Source organism: Chondrus crispus, genomic scaffold, assembly GCF_000350225.1.
Source record: "Chondrus crispus Stackhouse genomic scaffold, scaffold_39, whole genome shotgun sequence".
NCBI lineage: Eukaryota > Rhodophyta > Florideophyceae > Gigartinales > Gigartinaceae > Chondrus > Chondrus crispus.
In genome coordinates, this window is record NW_005179291.1 from 144,706 (window position 1) to 167,588 (window position 22,883).

At 57.5% G+C, this 22,883-nt stretch overlaps 4 protein-coding genes across 4 annotated transcripts; 3 read left to right on the top strand and 1 right to left on the bottom strand.

Moving 5' to 3' along the window:
- Positions 1-13,754: 13,754 nt before the first annotated feature.
- Positions 13,755-18,724, top strand: CHC_T00009223001 (ATP dependant DNA helicase). The gene is made up of 8 exons (XM_005718353.1): positions 13,755-14,615; positions 14,805-15,770; positions 15,866-16,094; positions 16,128-16,598; positions 16,749-17,098; positions 17,210-17,369; positions 17,436-17,536; positions 17,636-18,724. The coding sequence occupies exons 1-8, from the start codon at positions 13,755-13,757 to the stop codon at positions 18,722-18,724; spliced, it is 4,227 nt and encodes a 1,408-aa protein (XP_005718410.1).
- A 233-nt stretch (positions 18,725-18,957) lies between these two features.
- Positions 18,958-19,572, top strand: CHC_T00006238001 (hypothetical protein). Its single transcript, XM_005718354.1, has one exon. The coding sequence runs from the start codon at positions 18,958-18,960 to the stop codon at positions 19,570-19,572; it is 615 nt and encodes a 204-aa protein (XP_005718411.1).
- A 120-nt stretch (positions 19,573-19,692) lies between these two features.
- On the top strand, positions 19,693-20,628 carry CHC_T00006239001 (hypothetical protein). Its single transcript, XM_005718355.1, has one exon. It carries the CDS (start codon positions 19,693-19,695, stop codon positions 20,626-20,628), a length of 936 nt encoding a protein of 311 aa, XP_005718412.1.
- Positions 20,629-22,451: 1,823 nt separating this feature from the next.
- On the bottom strand, positions 22,452-22,820 carry CHC_T00006240001 (hypothetical protein). Its single transcript, XM_005718356.1, has one exon. The coding sequence runs from the start codon at positions 22,818-22,820 to the stop codon at positions 22,452-22,454; it is 369 nt and encodes a 122-aa protein (XP_005718413.1).
- Between the last annotated feature and the right edge of the window lie 63 nt (positions 22,821-22,883).

The window sequence follows — 22,883 nt, forward strand, 5'->3', positions numbered from 1 at the left end:
GGCCTCTGGTTTCATGGGCTCATGAGTCAAACGTTGAAGCACCATTATTCGCGTCTAGCGAGACGAAGCGGGTACTGGAATCAAGGCTGGGGTTTTGGCAGCTTGTGAACAATGATGTGAGCTTCAATGGTCCGCTTGCTCCCGTCAAGGTCTTCAAGCACGGCATTCAGAGCTTGTATTCCGAGCAAAAATGGGGTGTTGATGGTAGCGCCCAGTACCGCGCCGTAATGCGGTCATCCACATCCTCATTTCGTTGGGAGCAGAAAATTACGTGGCAAACCTTCAAGACTCTCCAAGTTAATTCTTGCATTGCGTCAGAATGTACTGCTGCAAGGATCTTCTCAAAATGCCAGAGTTGTTCAGAGACATCAACTCTTTCAGGCGAAGTGCGAACGATGTACAGTCTTTGGCAGACTTTGTTTACGATGCCTGCTTTGATGTACTGGCGTAGGCCGATGAGATCGACAGGGGGTCCGGTAATTGTCTGCAATCTGATGAGCTTCTTCAAGCTGGGCACACGATCACGACTGGAGCTGAGATCCAGCAGTTGGCTTGTGCAGCGAAACATCGCAAGCGGCATAGGTTGAGGTTCTTTAACAGCGGGGATGGTGAGAGGCTGCGCCGCTCCGCGGGACATCAAGAGAGGAAGAGGGCAGAAGCAAAATACTGCGCACTTTGTGGGAATAATTCGCGCCAGGCGGAGCTCCGATCGGGTGAGAGTCAGACACCAATGTTTCGTGGGCATCACTCAGTATTTTGCTGTAACTTGTGCCACGTTCATCTATGTAAGAATGTGTACGACAACTACAGAATGAGCTGCTTTGATAAGTGGCACACAGCGAAAACGGTTCAGATCCCGGTCATGAAACAGCCGCGGAGCAAAGCCGTGGTACCCCAGCCTATACGTTCCGTGTCCACCCCGGGTCAAGATCTTGCTCTGCATGGCCTCAACATGCAAACTCGCAGAGTTAATGCTGACCGTTCCCCTCGAGACCCAAGCCTGGCAAGAAACACTCTGGCCGGAGCTCTCAGCTCCGATGATAGGAACGCAGTGGTGCCATGTGCTGTGATCGCGCCTCTTGGAAAAACTGTGCAGACCGAGCGCGGAAGTTCACACAGTGCGCACCGTGATACAATGCCCGTGACCTCCAGGAGATATCACCGCCACTCGTTCGCTGCCCCTTCAGCCGCGTCGAGTGATGCGCAAGGTCGACCTCCGACGCCCTCGACTCGAGCGAAGCGCTCGCAAGACAACGACACGAGGACCACGTCGGCAGCCTCAAAGCGGAGGAGAGCTCATGCAACAGCCTGACCGCTGTGGGATAACTCCTCTCCGCCCTGGGTTGGGTGAGAGGCGGAGGCTTTAGTGAGGGAGCACGCGGCGCGGACGCGACGCGCCAATTGAACCGATCGGACGAGCTCGCGAAAAGGGAGTGGCTCACTGGCCGGTTACGCGCAGTCGCCCCGTGGTGCGTGAACGGGAGCGACCGGTAACGGGTTAGAAGCCAGCGCGCGCGACAGACAACCGAAAACGGACGTACGTGGGCGCAAAAGGGACGGGGGCGAGCTTGCCCCAGTTTACCGGTAGGGACGGGTGTCAGGTCTTAACCCCTCAGAGGGACGCCTCGGACACCTGTCCCAGTACAGTAGTACGGTACTTGCCGCCTAGGGCGTGCCGGGTACTGTACACAATTAAAAAGCTAGCGCCATAATTACTACTACCGCACGGACGCTGCTACTACACGTGTGCACTACTGTACACGCGTGTTGCTTACAGACTACCGCACGGACGACACGTGTGCCAACGCGCACACGTAGCACGCATAGACTACCGCACGGACGACACGTGTGCCAACGCGCACACGTAGCACGCATAGACTACCGCACGGACGACACGTGTGCTACTGTACACGTGCGCCACGGCTACGGCCGGTTGGTCCACGCGCGCGCTCCCTACACGTGGGCACACCCGCCCACGTGTGCACCGTGCACGGCCGCACGGTTAATAACCTCCCCGCGCGCACACCGGTCGTTATACTACAGACCCCCTTCCTTAGCTTTCGCTACGCCCCCGTAGCGACCTCCCATTCGACCACCGGGTTCCTCCCCCGTCTCTCCCCTTCCCTGCGCGCTCGATGCGAAGACCGACGCGCTTGCGCACGGACGGCCGTTTCCCTTGCCTCGTCGCGGAGCTCGCGTTGCATAGGCCAGCTTTCTCGTCCGATTCGGTAAGTGCGTCCGCAAATGTCTCACACGCGAGCGACGCCGATCTTTCCAACTCACTCCTAGCGCTCCCCGAAATTTCCAACTCCTCCACCCGCGACGACGTTTCCGTACAGTATCGCTTCCGAGGGCCGAGAACGGACGGCCATGACGAAGACAGAGCAGCGCGTCCATACGGTCCGCCGTCGAGCCCTGGTCGGGCCCGGCGTTGAACCGATCGGCCCCTGCCGTACAGCCGCGGCGAGGCCTGCGCAGCGAGGCACAACCGGCCACCGCGTTGGCCGAGACCGCGTTCGCGCGGGTCAATTCGTCCGAGGCGGCTCGCGCGCTGCGGCGTACAGTGCGCGCGATATCGTCCTCGCCCCTGCCCTCCGCAGGCCAGGCGAGGGCCGCCGCTGCCGCTCGTGCGGTTCTTCACCGCCTTCCCGCCCCCAAGCGTGGCTGTGCAACGAAGGCAGGAGTTCCGTACGGTCGTTTTGGGGATATGATCCCCCTTCTCGCACTCCTACCCCGGAGGGCTGGCTGATTTTCGTAAATCCACCCTTCTTTTCCGTCGGTTGCGGCCAAAGTAGGCCGTAGGAGGGCGACTTGCAGGTGCGCAACGACCTCCCTCATGCGGACGCCACGTCTCGCGCTCAGAAACCGATCGGTTGCCCCTTTTCTGCGACCTGTCTCCCAAAGCGTCATTTGGAAACTAAAAGAAACCAAAAGAAACCAAAAGAAACGGGACGAAACCGTTTTGGTTTCCAAATACATCCAAAGGCAGTTTTCCGAGTCGACACTCCCGGATGAGGAATGCTCCCCCTAGTGGGATGCTGTCGTCAGAAATGGGCTACGAATTTTTCCCACGGCGCGAGAGGGAAAACCGTAGCCCAAATGGCGATTAAATTGCCGGGAGCCGGTGGTCGTCGTCACAGCATCATCCGAGCGGGTCCATATGCGCGAGATCCGTCCAGTACCGGGTACTTGGCGGCGCGCGGTCGCCCGCGACTAGCCGCATGGGCCGTGTAGCACAGGCGGGGCTCCTCTTGTCCGCGTAGCCCGTTAGGGGCTTCGCCCACAGTAAACAGAGCCGATTAGCGGTGTTCCTTGCCTTTTCCTTTTGGTGCGCGCGGGCGGCAGTTCACGACGCGCACGAGCGAGGTCGTCCTGACGGTTCGGCCATGCGAGGCCGGAAGGAGCGCTACGCGAGCGCGCTTGTCCGTCCTTGGCGCGTACGCCAATAGCGGTCGATGAAAGGTTGTGGGAGCCCCTCGGAGGTGTAGTATAACACCCCCCCAACGGAGAGGGGTGTATACTTAGCTCGACGTAGACCCCGTACGAGGGGGGAGAAGACGGGGAGAATACACAGCTAACGAGACAGGGAAGCGGGCCCTGGTAGCGTGGTAGAGCGGGACGGTCGGGGACGAGCGTACGCGCGGGCCGATCTACGCCTCGACGCCCCCAAGCAGCGCTGGGTACGTACCAGCGCTGACGGGCGGATGTGGATCTAGCCTCGCTCGCGTACGCGGCTGTCCCCTACCCGCTTTGTCCCGGTTAACGCGCGCGAAGGCGGATCGCGCTCGTTAGTTAAGCTGGAAGACGGACGTAGGCGGTAGGTCGTGAACAAGTCCGTGCTTGTCCCCCTCACCGCCGCCGGTCCGCTCCGTTATTTAATATACAATCAATCCTAACATTCTACAGTGCAGTACGGACTGTACTGTAGAGCTACTGTAGTCAGCGCGGGCCGTCCCGTGCTGACAGTACACGTGTGGGTACACGTGTGCTCGTAGGTATACGCGCCTCGTACACGTGTAGTACACGTGTGTGCGTGCCCACTTGCGCGCCCCGTACACGTGTGGGTATACGTGTGCGCGTGTGTGGCTCGTATTGATCTAATCTAAATCTAATCTTGAACCGCCGTTATGCCACAGGAGGGCTCGTAGGTATCGTCGGAAGCGGCGTACCCGTACCAGCGAACCTTGTACTCGATGCCACCGTGGGTCATACGGTGTCCGACGATGCGGTCAACGACGTATTCCGCGCGGGGCGTTGCGGCTTGTGCGTCCGATGCGGATGGAATGGCCGAGGTGACAGTATCCCCCGGCCCGCGCGGCATTTTCGTAACGCGGTCGATGCTCACGCGGTTCTCCACACCGTCCTGCTCGATGAGGACCGTGGTGTCCGTAGCGGAGCGCACGCGAAACGGCCCCTCTGTCTTTGGTAGATGTTTGACAGAGAGCTCGTCCGTTCCGGTCGTACCTTGCGCACGCGTGTGTCGCTCGACGCTTGTCAACGGGCGGGGCGAGCGATCGACGTAGACAAAATCGCCCGCCACAACGACCGGACGGAAGCGGACCTTCTTGTCAAAATTGTCCTTGTACCGCTTTTGCGATGCGGTTAATTTCGTCCGAGCACGGTCGAGCGCGTCGCGAAGCTTGCGCAGCGTAGCGCGCTTGTACTGCACCGGGGTCCGCGGGTCGTCTCGATGGGTCCCCGCGTCCTGCGGTACAGTACCGGGGAGAATTAAACCGGGCGGTGGCCGCGCTAACACCAGGTCGAACGGAGTCGTCTCCGTCGACCGGTGGATCTGCTTATTGTACGCGAAGGTCAGCGGCTGCACGTAGTCGTCCCAATCGCGCTGGTGCTCCTCCACGTAGTTCCGGAGGCGTTGCACCAGCGTGCGATTGAACCGTTCGGTCTGCCCATTCGACTGGGGGTGGTAGGCAGTCGTGAGATAATGCCGCACCCCCAGGAGGGCGCATACCGCGTCGAAGAAATTCGCAGCGAACTGAGGGCCATTGTTGGTTAGTACGTAGCGCGGCGCTCCGTAAACGTAGACCCAGTTGTCCAAAAACCCGTTTGCGACGACCGAAGCGGTTGTGGCCCGGAGCGGGATACTGCGCGTTAGCTTGGAGAACCGGTCGGTAATTACCAACACGTGTTGGTTTCCGTGCGCGGTCTTGGGCAGGGGCCCCAGGAGGTCCATCGCGACAAACTCCAAGGGGCCCGCCGCGGGGAACAGCTTGAGATCCTTTTGGTTCTTGACAAGCGTCCCGCCGGTCGCAGCACACGAGGTGCAATTCCGTACGGTCGAAAACGCGTCGCTGGCCATGTGTGGCCAGTAGTACTCCCTGCGAAGGGTGTAGTACATACGCGTCGCTCCCGGGTGACCTGTCAACCTCGGATGGTGTGCCAGGTACAGTACCCGGGGGCGCAACCGAGTCGGTACCACGCGCTGCAGGGTCCCGTCCAGCGGGGACGTCCTCACGAGAAATCTGTACCGGTCGATGTCGAACTTCGAGTTCGGCGTCCCGACGGTTTCCGCGGCGAAGCGACAGAAGGCGTCCTCAGCTTGTTCGCGTAGAAATTCCTCAACCGAGATGGACGCAGCGTCGCGTTCCTCGGGAGTTATGGCGAGCGCGTGACAACCGTCCGGACGGTCTTGCGGCGGGTCCCAGTGCACCTTGTCCAGGAGGGCCTCGCTGCCCTCATCGTACTCGACCGCGAAGCACGGGACCTCATCATCGACCGGTTCGGTGTCTCCTCCATCGGTACGTAAGCGCGATACGCCGTCCACGAGTTGGTGCTTGACGCCTGGGCGGTACTGTACGTCGTAGTCGTACTCCGCCAAGCGCAGGCGCCAGCGAGCGAGCCGACCGGAACTGTCCGCTAAATTGAGGACCCAGCGTAGGGCCTCGTGATCCGTGCGGAGGTTGAACGCGCTTCCGTATAGGTACGGCCGTAGGGTGAGGATGCTCCACACTACGGCCAAGCATTCCTTTTCGGTAGTCGTATAATTGCGCTCCGCGTCGGTCAACGCGCGGCTCCAATATCCGATCGGTCGAGTACCTCCATCGGGTTGCTCCTGTAGAAGGGCGCAACCCACTTGGTGTCCGCACGCGTCGGTGTCCAGCGTATATTTCCGTCCGTAGCGGGGCAGCGCGAGGATTGGCGGCGACACAAGGCGCCGCTTCAATTCCTCAAACGCCGCGTATTCCGCATCGGTTAATATCTCGAACTCGTAGGGCTGATTCTTGCCGGTCTTCTTATTCAGCGGCGCGGCGATCTTCGCGAATCCTTTCACAAACCGTCGGTAAACGTTGCACATCCCGAGAAAGGATCGCAGTTCCGTTTGGTTCGTAGGCGCGCGCGCTCGATCGCGGTGATGTTGCGTCGCTCCACCTCCAACCGTCCCGGACGAATGACGTGACCGAGATAAGTTACGGAGGTGTCGAAAAACGCGCACTTCGCCAATTTTAGCGACACGCCCGCGGTATGTAGAAGCCGTAGTACCTCGCGCACGTGTGCCATATGTTCCGTAACGGTTCGCTAGTAGACGATGACGTCATCGAGGTAGACCAACGCGGTCTCCCATTTCACGCCGGACAGGATGATGTCGACCGCTCGTTGAAATGTCGCGGGCGCGTTTTTGAGACCGAACGGCATGCGTAGAAAGCGGTAGAGGCCCGAGTGCGACGCGAACGTTGTTTTATCGCGGTCCTCCTCGGCGATCTCCGCCTGCCAATACCCGCTATTACAGTCTAGCGTGGTAAAGACAGTGGCATCGCCGAGCGAGTCGATACATTCGTCCATGCGCGGTAGTGGGTAGGAGTCGCGAACCGTAACGGCGTTTAGCTTGCGATAGTCCACGCAGAACCACATGGTCCCGTCCTTTTTAGGGACGAAGACCACGGGGCTCGCCCACTCGGCCGATGTCAGTTCGATGACTCCCGCGCGCAGCATGCGGTCGATTTCCTTCTTCTCCTTCTCGCGCGCGATGGGTCCGGCTCGGTAGGGTGCTTGGTAGATCGGCTTCGCGCCGGGCTTCAGCTCGATGCGATGCTTCGTAGCATCGATCTAACCCAAGTGGCCGGACCACATGTCCTTGAACTCGGACAGCATGTCCATAATTTCCGACCGGACGGTACTGTCTTCTGCACCAATATGGACGTCTTTTTCCCACGAGCGGGTCTTCTCCGCGTCCGTATCGGCCCGCTCATCCGCGTTAGCGGGATTGCCACTGTGGGCGTCGTCCGTTTCCGGTTCTTCGCGTCGCGCGCCTCCTCCCGTAGCGGTGGTGGAATTAACTCTGCCATCGTCCATAACGGGTCCTTCTCGTCGCGCACATTCCCCCATGGTGGGGAATTAATCCTGCCTTCGTCCGTGGCGGATTCTTTGCGACGCGTGTATCCTTCCGTAGTGGTGGAGGATTGTCTTCTGCCATCGTCCGTAACTGGTTGTTCGCGTCGCGCCTGTTCCTCCGTAGCGGTCGAGGAATTATTTTTGTTCCCTCCCCCTTCCTTAGCGTCGGCCTCTCCGGGGGCCGACACGCCAAGTGTCAGGATGTGTGTGGGGGATGGCAACGCGAGACCGACAACGGTATGCTTGGGGACGTGGACCGCGCGGTTTCCGAAGTTGCTAACGAGCACCGTAAGCGGCTCGCCCGGGAAGAGGTCCATGACCCCTTGGGCCATCAGGCATAAATTCTTATGCGCCGTTTTGGGGTGGTTTTGCAGGAAGCAAAGCCCCCCAACCGGTGTTGGGACGCGTACCATCGCTTGGGTCATCGGGGGTATCGTGACCCCCTTGACCACGCGAATTTTCCGTGACGGTACGTTCGTCGGGAACTGCGCGCGCTTCCGGTCGGCCGAATTTTCCTCCTGCGGGAGCTGCTGCGACGGTCCCCTCGAGGCCATCTTGCGGTCGCGCCTCGAGGGTGTGACTCCCGTCAGCGCTACGGACGGCGCATGATTGAACAGCACCTTCCTCTGCGGTGGCACCATCTCCTTCACGTGGCGATCCAGGAACGTGGTTCCGAGGATACAGTCCACCGCAAGGTTCGTGACGACCAAGAACGGTACGCGCGTGACGAACTCACCAATCTGGACGTACAGCTTGAGCTCGCCGAGGGCCTTCATCGACCTATTCGAAGCGTCGATGAGCGGCGGGCTCCGCGCGGATTGGATGGCAGCGGGCCACGGTTCTGCCACACAGCGTAGGTGTATTAGATTCGGGCCGGCGCCCGAATCTAGAACCGGCGTGATGGCGCGCATCATCGCGAGTCTTTGTCCGACCGTTGCGGTGACCTTATAATTTTGCTTCTTGAAGAAGCAAATTGCCGCTTCGTCCGTTCGGCTCTGCGATTGCGCGCGTACCGAAGCGGACGACGGGGTGCCTTGTTTATTGAGGCTTGGCACGGGGAGGATCGTCGACGCCTCTACGCGTCCTCCCCGGCTTCCCCCGTCAACCCAAGGTCCTCGGGCCCCTCGTCCGTCAGCGGTAGCGCGGGTTCTTCCGATTGGACGGTCTCGCGCGGCTCGACCACATTGATGCCCGTGGGAGCCTGCGCACGCGAATTTCGCCACGCGGTCGGCGGTTGCGGCTCGAACGGCGAACCTGGGCGGAGACCTTGACGGATCCGAAGCTTTTGATAGTTGGCCTCGCGTGCCTGCAAAAGCTTCGAACGCAGCGCGCTATCCGCCACCACAGGACATTGCTCCTGTCGGTGGGTCAGGTCTAGACAGAACCGGCACGGCGGGGGTCCAGGTAATCCTTGGTTGAAGAACCGGACCCGCTGGTTCTGTACTGGCCTTCCGTACGGATGTACGCGCGCGTCACCGTGTTGGGCGGGCGCCATCGGGGCGCCCGCCTGGGACGAGGCAGGTGACGGATGGTAGCTAGTCGGCGGCGAGCTAAGCGAGCTCGGCGTCGCCGACTGATCCGTCACCGCCAGTATCTCCTCCGTTTCGGTTCCGCGCGCTGTCGGGAGTTCAGACAGGGACTCCACCGACAGCACGGGCCTTGTCCGCTCGTTGCGCCGGAATCTTCTCACCGAATCGGACGGTGCTTGAGGCGACGCGAACGAGGTCTCCTGTCTTCGAGCCGAGCGGTGCGTCTCGCCTATCGCTTGCGCGTAGCGTGCCACCGCTTGGTAGTTCACGCCCGGATGCGTCCCGAGATAATTCCGCACCTGCGCGCACGTCGCTGGCAGAAGTCCCTCAACGAAAAGGGACTTCAAGCCCCTGTCCGAAAATACAGTTCCGCAGCGCAACGTCTTGTCCCACAACTGGTTACTGTACACCTCCTCCGTCATATTAGAGCTTTGACGGAAGGAGGTGACATCACCGACCGCTTCGGAAATAACTTCGTCCGTCGCGTACGTGCGTAATAAAAAGTTAACAACTTCCGCGTAGGTTTCGAGCATATCGCGCTGCTCCGCATCGACCGCCATGGTGTTCCCGTGTAGCCTGGACTGGAGCAAGGCGTGAGCCTACCCAGTCAAATAGAACTAGAAACACCAGACGGCCGCGCCTTCGCTGACCCCATTGTGGTCGCAGGCCATCTTGAAGCGCGCGAGAAACCCTAGCACCGCGATTGGATCTTGACCACCGAACGTGTGGGTTTTCAGCTGGACATCCAACTTCTTCCCATAACGGTTAACTCGCCGCGCGGTACTCGCGTCGTAGCGCGCGCTGCGATTTTCCAGCCTATACGTGCGGTAGTCGACGGCCTTGGTGAACAGGTCGTTCAGCGGCCTGATCACCGGCAACCGTTTCGGATCCCGCCTCGGGGCAGACCGGCGGTCTCTGCCGCTGCCATGGCGGTCTCCTTCTCCGCCGGGGCTACTGTAGCCCTCCGGATCGGAGTCTTCTCGCCGGAACCGACGTCGGTCGCGCGCATTGCGGCCTCTGCGGTCGCTTCTGCGCGATCCGTCCGACTCTGTGTCCTCGTCATCGGAGGGGTATCCACCTCCTCCGGCATCGCGGTATCGCGTATGGCGTCCTTCGCGGTTATCATCGGAGGGGTAACCGACCCCTCCGGCATCGCGGTATCGCGCGTAGCGTCCGTCGCGGTTCTTGCGCGTCGCCCTGTGGCGACGTCTTGTGTCTTCTTCCTCGGAGGGGTTTTCTGTACCCTCCGAGGTGTAGCCTTGAGCGCCGGGTGCGCTTCTTCTGCTCGACCGATACGGCTATCGCTTTTCTGTCGCGAAGCGCCCCAGGCGGTTTTCTGTCCCGCGGGGGCCAGCCATATCGGCGAGTACGGGGGGGCCATTTTCTGTGGGCCCTCCCGTAGCACCATAAATTGGTGGGAGGTAAATGGTCTTACCCTCCGGGTGAGGGGCCATTGTACCGATCCAGGGTGCGGCGCCGATCGGGTCAGCGTGCGGTAGCGTAAAATCCGGAGCGGTTGAGTCGCGCTGCGCGTGCGCGTCGACTCCTGCTTCGGCGGGAAAGGTCGTGTCCAGACGATTGGCCACGGCGGAGCTGATCGCTCCCTTTAGAGCCGTACCGGACGGGGATTCTTCATCCACAGTGGTGAGCGCGGTCACCACCTCGCATTGGACTTGAGCGGGTAGAAGTTCGTCCAAAAGCGGTGGTATCGCGCTGCGTACGTGCGCGTCCACGAGCGCGGGCACCGTTCGGTCGAGGCATACGCACGCTACCTGGGGGAGATCCGTAGCGAGGAACTCCTCGACCCAGGCCTGGATGCGCGGCTGAATCGCGTCGAACATCCATCGGACGCGATTCTCAGTGCCTGACGACACGGCCGGCGTAACATCCGATGCGGACGCTCGCGTGCGGCCCGGTCGCGGTGGCGGTCGCAGCAGGGCTTCCGGGTTCTCCACCCGGGGGCGCAGTGCGCCACTGCCACTGCCGGTGCTCAGACGCCCGGAGGCGGAGTCTCCCCCTTGATCCGGTTGGTTCATCGTCGAATACGCTTCGCAATCGACGCGGTGATTTCTCAACCTTTTCCGTCCGTACGGTTCTGCGCTCGATCGAGCGACTACGCGTGCGGCTCAACCTCGAGAGTTATCCCCTCCACAAGAGTACCAAATGTGGGATAACTCCTCTCCGCCCTGGGTTGGGTGAAAGGCGGAGGCTTTAGCGAGGGAGCACGCGGCGCGGACGCGACGCGCCAATTGAAACGATCGGACGAGCTCGCGAAAAGGGAGTGGCTCACTGGCCGGTTACGCGCAGTCGCCCCGTGGTGCGTGAACGGGAGCGACCGGTAACGGGTTAGAAGCCAGCGCGCTTGACAGACAACCGAAAACGGACGTACGTAGGCGCAAAAGGGACGGGGGCGAGCTTGCCCCAGTTTACCTGTAGGGACGGGTGTCAGGTCTTAACCCCTCAGAGGGACGCCTCGGACACCTGTCCCAGTACAGTAGTACGGTACTTGCCGCCTAGGGCGTGCCGGGTACTGTACACAATTAAAAAGCTAGCGCCATAATTACTACTACCGCACGGACGCTGCTACTACACGTGTGCACTACTGTACACGCGTGTTGCTTACAGACTATCGCACACACGGACGATATGTGTGCTAACGCACACACGTAACACGCATAGACTACCGCACGGACGACACGTGTGCTACTGTACACGTGCGCCACGCCACGGCCGGTTGGTCAACGCGCCCGCTCCCTACACGTGGGCACACCCGCCCACGTGTGCACCGTGCACGGCCGCACGGTTAATAACCTCCCCGCGCGCACACCGGTCGTTATACTACAACCGCTAACAACATTCAGTAGGCCCTTGAGCAGTTTGAAATCGACCCACTTGCTCTTCTTCTCTGTGTCCTCCTTTGCGCCTTCCTCCCCCCCATGCTCCTCCCCGATAAAACCACAAACCTTCTCCCTACACACTCCCGTCACCTCGCTCTCTACCTCCTAGCAGGATTACAACTAACAAGCAGTCACAAAGTCGCATCTCCGCGACGTATACGAGCGTGGCAAGTAAGCACTGGCGCGCGGTGAACGTGCGCATCGCGGCCGCGACCGGTAGTCCGGCTGCTGTTGCAAGCTTCGGACGCGCCTCGCAGCGGGCGTCCGCACGGCCGGCGCATCTATAAATGCACGCGCGGACTCCGACCGTCACGGACGCGGTCGGCCATCCAGCGTTGCCATTGCTGCGGTGCGCGTGCTCTGTGCTCCCAGCGACTACTTCACCGCCAAAAGTACAGCTTCAATGGCACGGCTGAGCAGTGCTTGGCTCCGTTGTCCGAAATACGTAGCAAAATCACCTCAAAGGGCCGCTTTTGAGCCCTTGTGATCACTGTAGTGAACATGTGTGTATGATCACTACAGTGGACTTAGCCCAAAATGAGAGGTCCCCAGGTGTCACTTGGGAAGCATCGCGAAACCGTGAGACTTGGCCGATTTCTGCCAATCCTTTTCGAGTCGACTCGTCTGATTAGCCGTTATCGACATGCATTTTGATAGCTCGAAACACTGGGTAAAAAGTGAGCTACAAAGCGTCAAAATTAATGATCACTGTCGTGATCATTAAAAATGAACCCTAGGGATATGGTTGGGTTTTTGAGGAAAACGCCTACCGATTCTGTCATTTTTCGTATTTGGCCAACGGAAAAGTGACTTTGCAACGCATTCTCCTACTAAATCTGTCAAAAAAAACTTTTGCCTACGGAATCAGTTCTTTTTTCCCGTTTCCCCTACTGATCGTGAAATCCACAACTACTAAAATCCGTGTCTGTGTGTCTGTCTGTATGTCCTTGCGCTCCCGCGTTGGCATTGGCGCACGGGGGCGGCGCCGCGGTGACAAGTGGCGGCCACGTGCGGGGCATTGCGGCACTACAGTAGCGTGCCGGTGACAAGTGGCAACACGTGGCAGCGCCCCTGGTGACAAGTGGCGGTGAGGCGAAAGCGCGCACGAATAGAAACGTTTTTTACATAGCGGCACGTCGGCAGCACAGTACTGGCTTTCGAGTTCAACAACCTTCAGCAAATTTTCACCACGTGACGGCTCCCTGGGAGCGTGGTGACCAGAGTCTGGGCAAGGCAGCGATCGTGATTCTATGCCGGCTTAGTAGTGGGTTGAATACGGCATTCCCCGCGAAAAGTTTATCGGATTGCTTGACGGCATCCGGATAGTCCCTAGGTGCTATTGCGCTTTGCTTTTAGTAAAGCGTGGTAGTCTGCCGCTGTTCAGGAAGCCTAATCCGATAGCGCACCATTTCTTGGTGTTGTAGTATCGGGCTCGGAACAACGGCCTCCGCAGAGCAATCTGCGGACGTCGGACTGACGTTGTTTTCAACGTCGACAACGAAGATCAAACGCAGCCTCCGTCAAACTATAGAGGCTGCAAGAAGACCCAGCGTAGGTGCCGTTAGGACTTGGGAAACCTAACCACCGCACTGAGTGAAAAGGGAGCGCGCGTACTTAGCGACCCCGGCGGGAAGAGCCTTGCAAGAGGTTCTTTCTAATACCGGGCTCCCTGGGAGTAGAAATAGACAAGGTGGTCGTACTCTGAGTATTAATACTGTACCCTGTGTATAGTAGGACCATTAGTCTATTTCTATTTCGTTTTTGGTTCTTTTGAATCACGGGATAGTACAAGACAATAACGGCCCTATATTGTTACTCTTTTGCTAAGTGCTCTTGCGGACGACCTAGCTGGCTGACGTTGCGTTTAGACCTTTGAGGACTGCTTGCTACGACTCATAGCGATCTACAACGTACCCCTCGCACTTGCGTCAACCCTAGCTGCACTTGCAGGGATAACACTAGCGCGCCGAGCAAAACATAAATGGCGGGAACAGCGGGCGAAGACGTGGCAGAAGCAAGACGGCAGCAAAGAAACGCGCGTGCAAGGGAAAGAAGAGCGCAAGAGTCTGAATCTGACCCTCAAGCACGTCGTGAGGCACGTCGAGCCCGTGCGAGAATCCGGGCGGGGCAACAAACCGAATCTCAGAGGGAAGCGCGTCGTCAAGCCGACCGTGAACGTACTGCAGCACGAAGAGCAGCAGAGACGTCTAAGCAGCGCGTGGAGCGTCTCCGTCGACTGAGGGAGAGAGCCAGGGCGCGCAGAGCGGGAGAAACCACCCCCCTCCGAAATGCGCGGCGCGAAGCGGATCGCATTGCGACACGAGGCGCTAGAGCGAAGGAATGTACTCCTATTCGTGAGGGGCGGCGAGAATCGGATCTTATTGCAACGCAAAGAGGCCGAGCCGAGGAAAATAATCCACTGAGATCTTCGAGACAGGAGTCGAATCGCTTGGCAATGCGACAAGCGAGAGCTGTGGATATATCCCCCGTCATAGCTGCGCGGCAAAGATCCGACCGCCAGGCTCGAAGTGCCTCTCGACAGCTCTTCCCTCCACTACCGGAGTCCTGTCCTTCGTACTGCGATCTCGGCATGATCCGTGTTGAGTGTTCGCACTGCAAAGCTCTGCATTTCGTCCAAGAACGCATCGGGAGCAGCTCTGCCGCAAGGCCCATTTTTTCCACATGCTGTGGGAAGGGGAAGCTGTCATTGCCGCTTCTCCCAGACTCGCCAGCTCTTCTGCGCTCTCTTCTCATCGATGATACTCCAAGGGCCCGCAGCTTCCGTAAGAACATTAGAGCATACAATGTAGCGCTATGGATGGCATCCGTGGTCGCCAAATGGGTGAACAGAGGTCCCGGTCCTTCTAATTTTAACCCCACAATGACGATGCAGGGCGGGATGTACCATTACATGGGTCCCATGATGCCATCCGAAGGGCGGGCGCCTTCCTATGCTTCCGTTTACATTCATGACACTGACTACGCCACCCAGACGCGCACAAGGCTTGGAAACTCTAGATAACTGGAAGAGGCACTGATGACGCAACTGACACACATGCTGCACGAATGCAACCCCTACGTGCAGACTTTTCTGTGTATGCGAGAATGGGCTCAATCTCCTCACAACAACACTCCTGCCACGTACCAGATGGTCATCCATGCCGACCGCAGGCCAAGTCATGAGCACGTGCGCCGGTACAATGGTCCCGAAGCTTCTGAAGTCTCCGCATCGATCCCTGGAAATGAAGACGGAGAGATTGGGCGAAGAGATATCGTCGTGCGCAGGAGAGGTACTCTGAACAGTAACGGGAACGAAGTGCTGGATCCGATTTCAGTCAGTCATCGCGCATACGATCCATTGAGTTACGTGCTTTTGTTCCCGAACGGTAGAGATGGATCGTATCCAGAGCTTCGATTCTCCAGTGTTCAAGACGGCAGACGTACCAAGATTACTCCGATGATGTACTACGGATGGCATTTGTTGGAAAGAGCAGGCGAGTTCAGCACAATCTTGCACGCAGCACGAATCTTTCCGCAATACTTGGTTGACCAGTTCTGCAAAGTGGAGGCAGAAAGGCTTTCTTATCTCCGCCACAACCAGACACAACTTCGAGCCGCCGACTACACCTCACTGCGCCACAGCCTAGGAGACTCCGGTCGTGCTGAAGATGAAGCCGATTCCGTGCGTGCGGGACGACTGTTCATTCTCCCTTCCACGTACATTGGAGGTGATCGCTATATGAGGCAGCAGATGCACGACATCATTGCTATATCGAACCAAATTGGCCACCCGGACATCTTCCTCACCATGACATGCAATCCAAGCTGGCCGGAGATCACAAGAGCCCTACTGCCGAACCAAACGCCTCAGGACAGACCGGATCTGTGCGCACGTGTGTTTCGTCTGAAACTGAAAGATCTCATGTCCTTGGTCATCAACGAAGAAGTATTCGGAACCGTTGTGCCCATGTACGAGTCATCGAGTTTCAGAAACGCGGTCTTCCCCACGCTCAAGTTGTATTTTTCCTAGATGAAGTCTCCAAGAATGATCTGCGTACTCCCGAAAACGTCGACCGCACCATCTCTGCCGAGATCCCGTCTGCACAAGATCCAGAACTCCAAGAGGTCGTGCTCAAGCATATGATTCACAATCCATGTGGAGAACACAATCCAACAGCCGTGTACATGGGCGAGCGGTACTGCAGGAAAGGGTTTCCAAAATCGTTCAAACACGAAACCAGCCAGTCCGACAGTGAGTACTACATCACGTACCGAAGAAGGGCACCCTCTGCAGGTGGCGTCTCCATCGAGCGACCCTCCCGTATTGGCCGACGACAGCAACCCGTCGTGGTAGACAACTCCTGGGTCGTTCGCCACAGTTCTGTGCTTCTACGTTCATTCGCTTGTCATTTGAATGTTGAACTCTGCGTGTCACGCGTTGGCGGAATCAAGTACCTCTTCAAGTATGCGTGCAAGGGACAAGACCGAGTGACCATGGAAATCAATGCCGAGAACGAGCGCTACGACGAGATCTCCAACTTCCAAGATGCCAGATACGTTTCGGCATCGGAGGCCGCATGGAGGTTATTCTCCTTTGACATTGTAGACCGCAATCCTCCAGTAGTCAGGCTTGCAGTGCATCTGCCCAACGACCACACGGTGTACTTTGAGGAAGGGCGAGAGCAGGAGGCGGCGCTTCGACCAGCAACAGGCACGAAGCTGACCGAGTGGTTTAAAGCCAACGAGATGTACCCAAGCGCGCGGCATATTCGGTACCACAAGTTTCCAAGGTACTTTACGTGGAAGACACACACCAAGTCATGGAGTCCAAGAGCAACCCTGCGAAGACAGAACGCCAGCAGCGAAGAGGAAGCCTACGATTTCAGTGGTACAGGTGTCAACGTAGTCGGTCGAATCTACACTGTCAGTCCGAGGGAGGGTGAGCGCTACTTTCTTCGCCTCCTCCTCACACAAGTGCCAGGTGCAACATCCTTCAAGAACTTGCGAAATATCGACGGCGAGCAGTGCACCAGCTTCCGACAAGCTTGCTTACGACTCGGTTTGCTGGCCGACGATGCCGAGTGGAAGCACGCAATCCGAGATTCATTCCGGTCAAGCTTCGTTCCTCTTTCTCATCTGTTTGCTACGATTCTGGCACACTGCCAGCCTTCGGACCCTCTCTCGCTGTGGAACGACCACCTGGACATGTTTCTCACCGATATTCGCAATCGTGCACGCGAACAACCCATTCGAAGACAGCAGCTTCACGATGATCACCACGCCACATCTTACGTGCTTCGAGAGGTACAGGAGGCCCTGCAGACCGTGCGTTCCGACTGGACGATGGCAAACTTCGGAATCCCACTGCCCGATGACAGACTTCCCGCTTTGGAACAGCAAAACGAGATCGAGACCCCCGAAGCAAGAGCGCAGTAGTGGGAAGAGCGACTACAGACGTCGTTGCCGCTGTTGAACACAAATCATCGCCATGCCTTTGACGAAATAGTGGGCTCCATGCTTCCAGGCGTATCCGTCTCTGCATTGCTTCAAGGATCCTCAAGCGCCGTGGCGGGACCTTCTATGCCGACACGAAGTGGTCGTCTCTTCTTCCTCGATGCTCTTGGCGGAACAGGCAAAACATTCGTTCTCAGCGCCATTCAAGACTTCCTTCGTACGCGCCGTAAGCAAGTCATCGCTGTCGCTACGTCTGCTGTTGCTGCTGTGTTGCTCGACGGTGGACGCACCGCTCATTCCGTGTTTAAGGTTCCCATTCCTGTATCTGCCGAAAGCACGTGCAGCTTCTCCGCAAACTCCGACACTGGCCGTACACTGCAACAAGTCGATCCCATCATATGGGACGAGATCGTCATGTGCCATCGACATTGCATTGAGACTGTCGATCGCTCCCTTCGCGACTTGATGCAAACCGACCGGCCCTTCGGAGGAAAGTTCCTCATGCTCGCTGGAGACTTTAGACAAATCCTTCCCGTCGCTCCGGGCGGGTCCCGAGGTCAAATCGTGAGCGCGTGCGTCAAGGCTTCCCCGCTGTATCTAGAGTGCCGATTCCTGCGCCTTACCGAGAACATGCGCCTTGCTGCTCTCCGAGCGGACCCTGCAGCAGATGTGGAGGCTCTCAACTTTCCAGAGTTCCTCCTCAGCGTCGGGGAAGGCAGACTTAACGGCGAACAGCGCCCGGAATGGATCTCACTACCACAGTCCGTTGCGTTCGAGCATACTATCCGCAATTTATGCCTCAAGGTCTTCCAAGGGATTCGAGACAATCACGCTGACCCTGCCTGGCTCACCAAGCGCGTTATACTCACCACAAAGAACAGGCCGCTCGAGGAAGTCAACGAGGTCATCGGCAACATGATTCCGGGACCGTGTCGAACGTATCTGAGCGCAGACAAGGTCGAGAACGAAGACACCAACGCGCTAATCTATCTCACAGAAATGCTCAACACCTTGACCGCCGGATCTGCTATACCAGACCCCAAGCTCAAGCTCAAGAAAGGCTTCATCGTCATGCTTCTGCGCAATCTCGATCCCTCTACTTGTCACGTCAACGGCGCGCGATATGTCATCGAGAACATGACCAACAACCTGCTCTTTCTACGCGTTACCACCGGGTCACACCAAGGCAACAGACTGTGTCCTCTTCGAATGCCCTGCGGACCAGGAGACGACAACTTTCCCATCCCTGGCTTCACCCGAACGCAGTTCCCCATTCGCACGTGCTTCGCCCTTACAACGAACAAAGCGCAAGGCCAATCCTTCGGTGGCCGCATTCAATGCGACCAAGTTGGTCTCGACTTACGAGATCACTGCTTCTCGCACGGTCAACTCTACGTCGCACTATCAAGGACTACTCACCCAGTGAACGTCACTGTCCTCACTCGAGAGTCCAATGAAACAACGCGAAACATAGTGTACCCCGAGGTCCTTCAGTAGTTACCAAAAAAAAGTAAACGCCATTGTCTTTACATCTTTTCATTGCCACCCTTCCCAAATAGTGTTCCTCCACGCTTTCTTGGCTCGGCGCGCGAAGCGCGCACGGAGCCCACTTGTCTCCCTTTCTATTTTAATAGGGCCTGACATCAGGCCCGAGACCTCGTGCAATCGACACGGGATATGTGCACCTGCCTCCGTGATATCAGAGAGTCGCCTTGGAAGTTTGCACCGGAATGACCACACGTCTTGCAAAAGTCCTCGTTCCTACGTTCATCCCCCCCGCGCAACTGCTCACACGTTCAGCAAGACGTGATTTCCTGGGGGCAAATCGGTCTAGTCTCTGCTCATACCGACCAGCTGGAGCATTTCATCTTAATCCAAAACAGAACCGCGTGCTTTCTAGCATGTCGCATCCGTCCCCGTCATCACCGACAGATGCCACTACGATGGACTCTCCGGCTGAATCCGCCATGCCCAGCCGCTCGGCAATGGAGGAGCCAGCAGTGCAGTACGTCGTCGTGCGCCGCGACCTACTTGCTACATGGCCGACGGGGTCTGTGATCGCGCAAGCCGTGCATGCATCTGTAGCCGCGGTCTGGGCAAGTCGTGGCAGCGAACTGACCAGGCAATACTGCGGGGAGCAAGAACCAGCGCAGATGCACACTGTTGTGCTGGAAGCCAAGAATGAGGCGGGGCTACTCAAACTTGCCGATCGGCTTCGCGACAACGAAGTCGAGTTCGTGCTTTGGAAGGAGCAGCCGGAAGATTTTGTGACGGCGTTGGCGGCATGGCCGTATCCACGGGCGCAAGTAAAGAAACATTTTTCAAAGTTTAAGTTATTTAAATGACGGGACACGTCCGAAAACGAATGCTGGACCTGTGCGAGACCTGCGTAAAGAAATCGTAGAAACAAGTGTTACCGCTCGTTACCGGAGAAGGTGGCGTATTCTCCTGCGATTCCGGCCCATATGCGTGCTCTTTCCTCTATGGCAGCCCACTCTTCACTCTTTAGTGCTTCCTTTGGCAATATTTGTCTACTCGCACCGACGCAGGCGACATTTCGCTGCGCGAAGTATTCTCTCAGTTTCTTTTCATCTACACCACTTGTCGGCAATAAAGGGATGTGTCCTAGCGGCCCTTGCATCGCCTTGACGAAGTCGACGCCACCCAACAAGTTGACCGGGAACACTTTGACCAGCATCGCCCCAGCTGCATACGCATTGTATATCTCCGTGGGTGTCGCAGCACCCGGAACAGCCAGCATCCCAGCATTGTGTATTTCAGAGATGATAGCGGCGTCGGTAACTGGCGAGAGAGCAAACCTTGCTGAGGCCGCGGCAGCAGCAGACACGTCGGCCGGGGTGAGAACTGTACCAGCGCCGATAAGAGCGGAGGGAAAGTTTGTGTTGAGAGTGCGAATGATAGAGGGTGCAGAGGGAGTCGTCAAGGCGATCTCTATGCAGCGAATCCCACCGCGAATTGCGGCTGATGCGGCGGATATGGCAGTGGAGGGAGAATCCATGCGCACACAGAGCATTATTGGAGATGAGCGAAGGATGGCTAGCGTTTCTGAAAGAGGGTTGTGTAGCGGACGGAAATTTGAGCAATTTGCGTCAGGGGAGTGTGGACCCGATGGGATTCTGGGCGGGTTGTGTAACACCATTCTCGTGGGTGTTGGGCGTCGTGGATGGCGATTTGGTTGCGGGGTGTCGGTGATGCAAAAGGGGAGTAGGGGGGCGATGAATCCTAGGTGCATTGTAGGGAGGGGCCTGAGCGGGTGCTCCTGCTGTGGTGGAAATGTCCTGCTGAAGAAGGTGGATGAGCAAGCAAGTAGGGTGAATATTCACGAGTTTGACATCCTTGAGTGCTCTGGCATGGCCAGGGCATGGGTGATCAGTGAATGATTTGCATGTACTGTACGTATTTTGAGATACTCTGTCTGATTGGATGATTGCATATCTCAGGAATGAAACAGTAGAACACGTGTAGAAGGTCGAATGAGACCTAAAGTTACTGTGGACCAAGGTGCCAATCGGCTCTGGGATCTGAAGTGCGGCCTTCGATGGTCTTAAAAGGACGTATATTCAAACGGGACAGTTTCCCTCCAAATTTGAAATTTCAAAGGTGCTGCAGTCATCTCGCTCCGCCTCGTTGCAACACCACGTCCGCTTCCCCACCTCCTTCTTTCGCGAGTCGCACTGTGCCACGCAAGGAAATGCAATCTTCCAAACTCCATTTCTTCCCGCACCTCACCAGCCCCCTTCCCTTCTCAAGCGCTCCATTCAAGAACTCCACCTTTGTAGTGATCGCTGCTCACCACGCGTTCCAGCCAAACCATGTCTAACATTCCCTCACCCGCGGCCACGCGCGGCCGCGTCAATCGTCTGTCAACCACTTCACGTATCCCTGGCCCAGGCAGAGAAAGCGCTATCCCAGGTCCCCGCCGCAACTCCCGTACTCAAAATGAGTCCTCGATCCCCACGCCTCGCCGCACATCCCGAGCCGGCGCAAACGAATCTTCCATTCCCACCCCGCCGCGCCATTCCCGCAGTCGCGCAAATGATTCATCTATTCCTACGCCTCGTCGATCTTCTCGCACATCATCATCAATACCAGCCCCTCGCCGCCTTTCCGGCAACGCAGCCGATTCAGGCCTCCCAACCACCCCTCGTCGCGTTTCTCGCACACTTGGCCAATCAGGCATCCCTACCCCCCCACGCCGCGTTTCTCGCAATGGAGGCGAATCGGGCATTCCCACCCCTCGCCGCACATCTCGTACAGCGGGTGAATCAACAATCCCTACGCCTCAACGCATGTCTCGTCCAGCTGACACTGGAACACGACGTGTTTCAGGCCTGAGGCCAAACCCTTCCCCCGTTGGGCGTCGAGTCTCCAGCACAAGAGAAAACCCCGCCCTTAGAAGAGGTCCTGGAGCAAGTTCGCCGTACGGCCGCCCCACGACAAATGCTGACGCCTCTGGAAGACGTACAACTCGTGAGAGAGCACTTCCGGATAGAACGGCAGGGGGACTGAACGGTCCAGTTTCAGTGTCAAGGAAAATACCAGCCCTAGCTGCTCCAGTGTCTAGGCAGCCACTGAAGCAGAGTCCGTATACGCGCAGGACAAGTACTAGCGGTACAGCCAGGGGCGTTGGCAGCCAGCAAGTTATCCGAAAGCTGAATATGACTGCAGAGGAGGAAACGAAATCTGCTGTACCAGGGATGAGGGGGCTTTCGGGAATATCTCCGGTTGCAAGGCGTCTCAGTAACACGAGAGGCGACACTCCGATAAAGAGGGGAAGTGGTGCGGGCGGTAATGTCAGCATGACAGGGGTGAACAGGAGCACCAGGCGTAACCAGCCATCTTCATCAAGAAATACAAGCCCCAGAAAGGTTTCGCCGGTTGCGGACAGGATGGGGGTCAGGAATCGTGTAACAAAGCGAACCACAAATGCTAATCGCAACATTCTTGGCACGAAAGGCAACACCATTGACCGCGGCTTTCCGTCTGATCGCGTCGAGAAACAAAAGTCGGTGGGTGTCAAGAGGCTGGCTGGTTCGGCACTTGAGAGTTTTCGTGCAGTTCGCAGAGCTAGCCTTGAGAGCGAGAATGCGGACGCGAATGCGCAATTCCACCGTAAGGTTAACATGGCAGAAGAACCTGAAACAAATGATGCTGTCATGGCAGATGTAGCAGATGTTCCCAGCGTACCGGGCATACAAGAGCTTCAGAAAGACGGATTGCCTGATCGACCAGACCCCATTGTTTCCGCCCAGGCTCCAAGCGGTGCTGGACCCGGCAGAACACCGGGGAAGACATTCAGACGAACAAGTTCAAGATTTTCGGATGCAGACGTATGTTTAGACAACGTAGAAAAGCTACGTACCTCATTGGGGCGGAGGAGAAGCCGAACCATGGGTGATGGAGAAGCTCCGGAGACTCCCAAGTTGCGTCGATCAAGTCTAACGAGAAATATTATGAATGCAGCAGCTTGGGAGAATGAAGATGTAGATATGATGGACTGCGAGAATAGTAATACTGGGGTTGACGTTGGAAATGAGACTCGATTTCCAACCAGGGCTCCGTTCCAAGCCATTCAAACAAACCATGGGACTGAGGGAGACAGCGCTGCGGATGGACTGAGGACTGGTATGAACTT

Excerpts from the sequence above, each read along its gene's own strand:
- CHC_T00009223001 (XM_005718353.1), top strand. The coding sequence starts at position 13,755 with ATGGCGGGAACAGCGGGCGAAGACGTGGCAGAAGCAAGACGGCAGCAA. Across the intron at positions 14,616-14,804 it reads CATCCGTGGTCGCCAAATGG|GCACTGATGACGCAACTGAC; the intron begins GTGAACAGAGGT and ends TAACTGGAAGAG. Across the intron at positions 17,099-17,209 it reads TACAGGAGGCCCTGCAGACC|TGGGAAGAGCGACTACAGAC; the intron begins GTGCGTTCCGAC and ends AGAGCGCAGTAG.
- CHC_T00006238001 (XM_005718354.1), top strand. The coding sequence starts at position 18,958 with ATGACCACACGTCTTGCAAAAGTCCTCGTTCCTACGTTCATCCCCCCC.
- CHC_T00006239001 (XM_005718355.1), top strand. The coding sequence starts at position 19,693 with ATGCGTGCTCTTTCCTCTATGGCAGCCCACTCTTCACTCTTTAGTGCT.
- CHC_T00006240001 (XM_005718356.1), bottom strand. The coding sequence starts at position 22,820 with ATGGCTTGGAACGGAGCCCTGGTTGGAAATCGAGTCTCATTTCCAACG.